The sequence below is a fragment of the Etheostoma spectabile genome, chromosome 22, assembly GCF_008692095.1.
Source record: "Etheostoma spectabile isolate EspeVRDwgs_2016 chromosome 22, UIUC_Espe_1.0, whole genome shotgun sequence".
NCBI classification, from domain to species: domain Eukaryota; kingdom Metazoa; phylum Chordata; class Actinopteri; order Perciformes; family Percidae; genus Etheostoma; species Etheostoma spectabile.
Window position 1 is genome coordinate 9,026,090 of NC_045754.1, and position 7,544 is coordinate 9,033,633.

The following is a 7,544-nucleotide window of genomic DNA, read 5'->3' on the forward strand; positions in this document are numbered from 1 at the left end:
TTCTCCTTTGCCGAGATAATCCATCCACCTCACGGGTGTGGCGTATCACTATGCTGATTAGACATGATTATTGCACAGGTGTGCCTTAGGCTGGCCACAATAAAAAGTCAGTATCTGGTGTTACGGACACACACACCCACCCTGTTGACCTAGATGTGCATGTTGCAGCACAGTTACATCTCTGCCGGCATTCTGGATCAAAGTCAAGGCAGAATGTCCTGATATAGCATCAAAAGCACTGGGACAATGCTTTTATTTCTTACATCACATGCAAAACGTGGTTTTCTGCAATAAATGCAACAAAAACTAAATTGAGGACACATGAAACACACTTCTGGTGCTGCTGCCGCCCATCACTCCTCAATGGGACCGTCTCGTTGTAGGCAAACAAGCACAGGGCTCCCACTGATTCGGTTGGTAGTAGCAATGTTTTACATCAATGGCCGGGTTCGCAAGAAAATTTTCATTGGAAAGGTAGACTTTCTCTAAAACCTCACATAGCTGATATGAAGACAAAACTGCCCAAAAGTATTGACATTCTGAAGATATGTTGTACTTCTTACTTATTTCACCATATTTTATTTGCAAAGATGTATGCAATGCATATGTGACTAGTGTAATTCTGTTTAGAGACCATAGGAATACTTAAACTTAATATGTGATGTCAGTTTATTAATTTTTTTTTATTTATTGTGGAATTTTGTGTTGGAGGTGTACACTGTAGTGACTGAAAGAATAATTAAAAAATAGTTATAATAATTGAATTAGACAGATTTGTTGTTAAGATATACATTTAGGGTGTTTTATAGTGTTTGGAGCATTGTAGCATGTATATTATTTATGTCCAAATGCAGGCAGGTAGATAGTAGATAGTGGTTGTCAGCATGGTCACAGTTGTGCAAAATTGAAAAAGGAAGCAGCTGACAGCACACTTACAAAAATGCAAAGCTAAGGGAAAGTAAGCATTTCCTACTTTGGTGTTGCAGTGAAGAACCTACAGCTCGGGTGCTGCCAAATGATTACCCTGCATCTAAAGGGCAGTTTGAACTTAAGAATGTGTTCTTTCAGTCAGAAACAAACTCTCAAAAGTATGATAAAAAGGTAAACTTCATCAGAAGTCGGTCTGAAGTCACCTCTATGGCTTGTTACCGAGTGGAAAATGTCTTTTTTTTGCTCCCACTGCGCTATACACATCATTATTTCCACTCACCTACTCATCAACCAACAGCTCAGTGAACACTCTTCAATTTGGGCTCTTGAAAGCCATTCTAGGAAACTTAGAAATCCTTAACTCACGAGAACACTAGAAAGGTTGAGAGAGGTTGGTAAATCAGTAAAAAAAAAGATGCAATCCTCATAATTCCTGGAATGCCATTGAACATAATTTCTGGAATTCAACAACCATCGCAAACAGATGATGTTGAAATATATGGGGCAATTTTTCCTTAAAGCTTGTGATATTTTCTGCTGCAGCATCTTAATCATCCTAAGATTAACTTGTTGAGAACCTCTGTTTGGGGAATGTAGCTTTCTTTGGCAGCTGACCAGCTGCCCTCTGGGCAGCATGTTTATCACATCAATCCCCCCCAAGCAGCCATTCAATCATGTTTTTAATAATATTCAATATTATTTTAGTGTTACCAACACTGGCAACCCACCGACTTAAAGAAAAGAGTAAGTAAGTTATGAAAAGGAACAATTTAACAGGAGCAGCTCTCTGTGCAGATCTGAAGTGTTTTTAACTGTTCTGAATTTTACTTTTTTGCAGTCAGAAGTAGGGTATGTTGCCAAGGACTTGGCTCTTGGATGTGACTAGATTTGTACACAAATAGCTCTGGAGGGAACAGCACTGTCCAAAATACACACACTCTGATGCCAGAAAGGACTGAGGGAGCTGATGCAGCATAAATCCAGCACAGGGAGCATATGAAATCAAGTAGAGGAAAGTTACATGCTAAATCACTAATGTCTCATGTATGAAAAGACAAACTGCAAAGTTTAGCGTCATCTCCTCCTGAGCAGCATTTAGCCAGGTTTGTCACCAGGGTCACCAACTCTGCCTCGTGTGTTTTATCATGTGGCTGACGATGCCGGAGACTGACCTGACGGGGCAGACTGAGGCCTTTCTGTATGTGGTTGTGTATACTTACACTGTGAATAACTGATGCCACGGCATCCGTTATCTGGTTGGGAGCGCTGGGGTTGCTCATGGCCCCACAGTGGAATCGCTGCTGGAGAGGCTTTGGGAAGCTGTTTTGGATCGGTGAGGCTTTAGCCCTTCTCTTTCTCACTGGGACTCAGACAGCTTTTGGGCAGCATAACCTGGAGACAGATACAGAGCCAGGGGTTAGCACAGCTGAAGCTGGAGATTTATAGCATTAAGGCAAACAATGCCGCTAAAATACTTTAGCTGTGGGCCAGTAATCCCAGAATATGAAGTGCAGGCAGAAAGTATAATGGCAGCGGTGTATTTTTAATCGTTTTGGCTCTTTACTCCGACACGTTAGATTTGAAATTAAACAATGAATATGAAGTTGAAGTGCTGATTTTACATGAATATTGGATGAGCAGTGTTCAAACTGAAACCCTTCTAATACTGTACATGATCTTCCAATTTTAGGACATTTCAGCAGGAATAGGATTCCAAAAACTTGTTAGGAGCAAAACAGAGGACAGTTCCATCCCCTAACTGAGAATGTGTTTCACTGCTGAAAACCAGGCTGAAGGCCAAATGTTCCCAAATAAGTGAAGACTGCTTTAGCACAGGGTTGGTAAAGCATCACCAGCAATGAAGTGATTGCTGATGTCTATGGGTCAAAGACATCCATCATTGCCTGCAAACCATTCGCAACCAAATATTAAATATGAAGATTACATTTTTGAGATTATGTTATATTACTTTATTTAGCCATGCTTGCAGCTCTGTGAGGCTTTACCTGTACTCACAATGACAATGCTAATACGGACTTTAACCTCATAAAGTGCTGACTTTCTTGTGTGTGCTGAAGTGCAAAGCAACATGCTTCACTGAAGGGCTCCACTAAAGGAGTGATCAACAGTTTCAGGATTTCCTGGAAGCCCCTTAAGTACCTTTGAGTCCCCAAACCCACTTTAGAAACACAAATGGCCTAAACTGAATGTTGTTTTACGATGACATTATGATGTGGTAGAATAAACCAAACATGCTTTTAAAAAATAGAGACATCATCTTTTTTCATTTTTATAATTCTTGATTTTAAGCCATGCAGCACTTCCTCACCCTCATTCAAGGTTATTAACCATTAGAGTCAGATAAGAACAAGATAAGCCAGTGCTACCGTGCAGAGGACTCTGATAAGCGGCGGCATAAGCCTCAGCCAACCTCCACCCCAGGCATTCGCGTGTCGCCATTGTATGACATACAACCACAGGAATCCAAAGGTAATCAGAATTAATTCAGCCATTTTCATTGCCGATAAATCGTTTCAGTCATTGTTCTTTTTATAAAAAGTGCCAAAAATTCAGTGATTCGGGATGTCAAATATGTTGTTTTTCTTTCTCTCTCTCTTCAATGATTATGAACTAAATATTTTTGGGTTCCAGACTGTTGGTCAGCCAAGACAAGACATTTGAAGATGTAACTTTGGGCTTTAAGAAATGTGACTATTTTGTTTTATTATTTTAAAGCATAAACAAAAAATGCATCAAGAACATTTTTAATTGCACCACTAGTTCTTAGGTATAGTTATGTTAGGCTGCAAAGATCAATCAATAGTATATCGGTATAAATTGTTAAAGTCCAAATGGTGGAGAATGTATTGCTAATATCTAAATTAATTAAAGCAAACAAAAAAATGTGAATATACTAGGAACCCTGGTACCGGTAGTCCTCATCCCCGTACGACTTCTGAAAAAAATCATGACACTAGCACAATTTGTAACAGAACAGCAGTTTTCCTTTAGTCTAAAAGCAGAGGAGGGCCCTCTTTTGATTCCCTTTCCAGTGTCAGTTAGAAATCCTGTTCTGGCTCTCCAACAGTAGCTATCAAAGAAACGATAAGCCTTCCTACTGCCCGACTACAATCATATCAGTGACCTTGTTGAGGGATTTCTGATAGGTCCTTTCATTTAGCACAATAAGTGACAAGAGATTAAATGCAGTGCAGTAAGTATTTAGGAGCTGGACAGTAAACTATGTGGATTCATGAAGATGACATCCCTTGCCAAAGAGACTCGAGACACAGAGCAGACTACACAATATTTTGGCAACGCTTTTGGTTTGCTCTGCCAAAGTAGTAATCACTGCACCAAATGTTAATTACATCCCAGCAGCTGTTCTATTCAGAACAACTTTAACTTCTTTGAGACATTGTACTCTGTGCTGTGGCGGCGATAAAGGAGTCCATTGGAGTTAGAGCCTGTATGCGTTTTAAGATTACTTTCTCAGTAAACCTAGACCCCACCACTGTGGAAGAGGCAGGGCTGGCTACACAGGGATAAAGTTACAGAACCCTGGGATCCTGAGCAAAAACTGTGGGAACCGGCTTATCTACCTCAGGGCCTGGCTGTAATAATACAGATTAAAATAATGATCACAAGCAGAAAGCAATAATGTCTTGGTAAGAACAAAATTGTTTTTTAATGCATGGTCCTCAATGATTGAAATGTTCATGTCTGCAATCAGGTACAATCAGGCCTGATAAAAAAAAGGAACTGGTTGTCCCTTATGTAATAACCGAAATTACAAAAAGGACATGGATGAATGCTGACAGTGCAAGAGGAAGTGAGGACAAGATGCTCTGTGTTTCCCCTGGAAGAAGTTCATCATGTCTTCCCAGATTCATCCAGAAGCACAGTACCTTACAAACTGTTCCTAAAAGAATGCAATGAGTGTGCACAATTTTTCCATTTTTCAATGCGAGATTTAGCCACAGCTTCAAATGTGCACACACAAAGCTTTAGGAAAACTATCCTTCAGGGAGGAAGTAAGTATGAAAACAGGAAGGTAAGGAGGAGCTGTAAACGTATAAAAAAAAATAGAAACAGGGCACTTTGGGATTCTTTCTAGTGTACATAATGTCAGACTTCAGAAATAATTAACTGAAAAACCATGTGTATGCTTGGACCAGACCTGTATTCCAAAAATAATCTGGGTTAGTACAAAATGTCTTAATGTCTACCCTGTGACATTATAGGTTAACACAACTTGTCACAGCATAGCAAGATATTACAGTCATCTTCATCTATCACTCCTACAGAGAGCAGAGTATACTAGAGGGGCCATGTAGAAAGTAACAACCAATTACAGTTGTCCCGTTTCTGTTGAATTACAGATGTGTCTGGCATAAGCGCTTAACATGTTGCAATTTTTAGTGATCAGGTCTGAAAAAAAAAGAGCAGCCAAATACACTCAACTATTTTAAAGGATGCCTTTAAGAAACTAGGAAAAAGCTTCTCTGTATATAGATTAAAATAAATTACTTCTTCTGTGACAGCTGATAGTGAGAACCCTGCTATTTACAGTTACTGAAACAACATTGCAATGATTCTGAGCAATTAACATTTACTTTAACTAAACCGATCTAGTCAGAAATGTATCTGATTATCACCATACAGTAAGGTTGACATTTGCGTCATACCTTTAGAAGAAGGTGATCAATCAAACTCAAGAGCATGAGTTTTGACTTTTTTATTTTTTTATTATTAAGATCTGAAATAAGCACTTAGTGATGACTCACCTCCTCCACAGAGGAACAGCAAATATAACTCACAAAGTCTCTTTGGTAAGTTTTCAGTATTGATAAACACACAACATCCTTTCAAAATCTGAGAAGTTAGATATTTTTTAGATACTCTACAAAGCAAAAATTATGTATCCCTGTACGGTGTTCTTGATTGCCGAGAAAGGCGCCTTTAAATAAAATGTATTACTATTTATTGTTATATTTAGAGGAGGGATCTGCATGAGGAGCCGAGAGAAGTGATGAGTCGGCACACCAATCGTCTCAAAAGCAACTTCCAAAAGAGCAAAAGAGTTTTTCAAGCCAAAATCTGTATTTCAAATATATATTTTTTGTTCTTTAACAGCTTTCATTCTAATATCATGTGACCTTCAGTGTTAAAGATAGACAAAAATACATCTTTGGCTCCTCAAAATGACATTACGGGGTGAGACAGTCAGACAACGGGACAGAGGTTACGAGCCAGACTCGTACTCACGACACAAGCCTACATGCGTCTTAACTCAGTGATCTGCCAGGGCACCCGGCCGGCCCGGCTTCAGACAGGCAGCTTGGCACGCGAGTGTCAACCACAGACTGCATGCTGATCTACAAATGCTATCAAAAAGAGCATAGTTAAAGAACAGTTCAATAAAATACACAAACTGCAAATATAAATGCCTGTCCAGAAATAGCAGCTTGATCAGTGTCCAGACCTCAACCAGCACACAGGCCAGTACTTTAAAAACAGGACAATGACAGGGAAGAAAGTGGTTGTAAGGTTTCATTAGAGAACTGGGCTTACAACAAAAAACTGTTTCTTTTGCTTCCTTTTAGCAGAAAACACATGGGTTTTTTTCCTGAAACATTTGATTGTGTTTCAAGTGACGTGAAGATTATTCGTGGCCTTAATGTTTTATCTGACACACTGAACACACACATGCAATATCTGAAAAATGTGTGATAAACAGAAATAGGTCAGAGTTTAAGAAAGCAAAAAGAGAAACACTTGAGAGAATATAAGGTCTGTTTTGTGTAGCTATGAATGCTGATTTGACAACAGTATTCAGGATGGCCATCACAAAAACATGGCCTTTAAAGGCTCTAATTTAAGATTTAAGAGTGTAAGAGCATGTTTGTGCTACTACAACTCAAATGGTCACAAAGTGGTTTGTTTAAAAGGCCTTTTCCCCCCTGCTGTGTAACCTGTGCAGGATTTGTTTATAGTGCTCATGTTATGGTTGTTCAAGCATGAGATTCTAACGAGAATAATCTAAAATTTGATTAAACCTCGTTCTGCTCACCTAATTGAGGACTAACCCATATAAGCAATAACTTGACAATAAATGAAATAGAAAAACAACAAGCAATGTAAAAGTGACAATATGACAAATAAGACAACTTTAAAATAACAGCTGGGCAAGAAATATAAAAAGAAATCAATGACTGTACTGTACCTTTGTGTGCTCACAGCAGAGAAGCCACCGCAGACATTGTAGTGCAATTCTGAACTCTGCTGTAAAGAGAGACCCGGGGCTGGTCAGAGTGCAGGGCAAAAACAAACAGAGGGTGGAGAGATAGGGAGACAAAAGAAACAAGAGTTAAAGATGTGAAGCCATGAATATCATGTGCGGTCTCAGCCTCTCGAACGAGCTGAGTGCACTCAGCTCTCAGACCAACAGGCACGAAATGATAGCAGCAGCCTTCCTCCTCAGGATTATGTTTCCTCCTCCAGCCTGCTGACAAGTAGCCATGTGACTCCAGAACCCATTCAACACTGAGTCAGAGGCTGCTGCTCAGACACACAAATCTATCTATCTGTCATCGCCCCCCCCCCCACACACA

General features: G+C 39.6%; 1 protein-coding gene across 4 annotated transcripts in view; it reads right to left on the reverse strand.

The window, feature by feature from the left end:
- slc4a2b (solute carrier family 4 member 2b) overlaps positions 1-7,544 on the reverse strand; it is a 40,845-nt gene that overhangs the window by 25,360 nt on the left and 7,941 nt on the right. For 2 of the 4 annotated variants that reach the window (XM_032504266.1, XM_032504267.1), the window contains exons 2-3: positions 7,157-7,235; positions 2,151-2,322 (exon numbers count right to left, since the gene is read on the reverse strand). In XM_032504266.1, coding sequence (XP_032360157.1) covers positions 2,151-2,210 — 60 coding nt within the window. In that variant the 5' untranslated portion in view covers positions 2,211-2,322; positions 7,157-7,235. Of the gene's footprint in view, positions 1-2,150; positions 2,323-7,156; positions 7,422-7,544 lie in introns of those variants that run through there. The other 2 variants (XM_032504269.1, XM_032504268.1) reach the window with 2 other exon arrangements.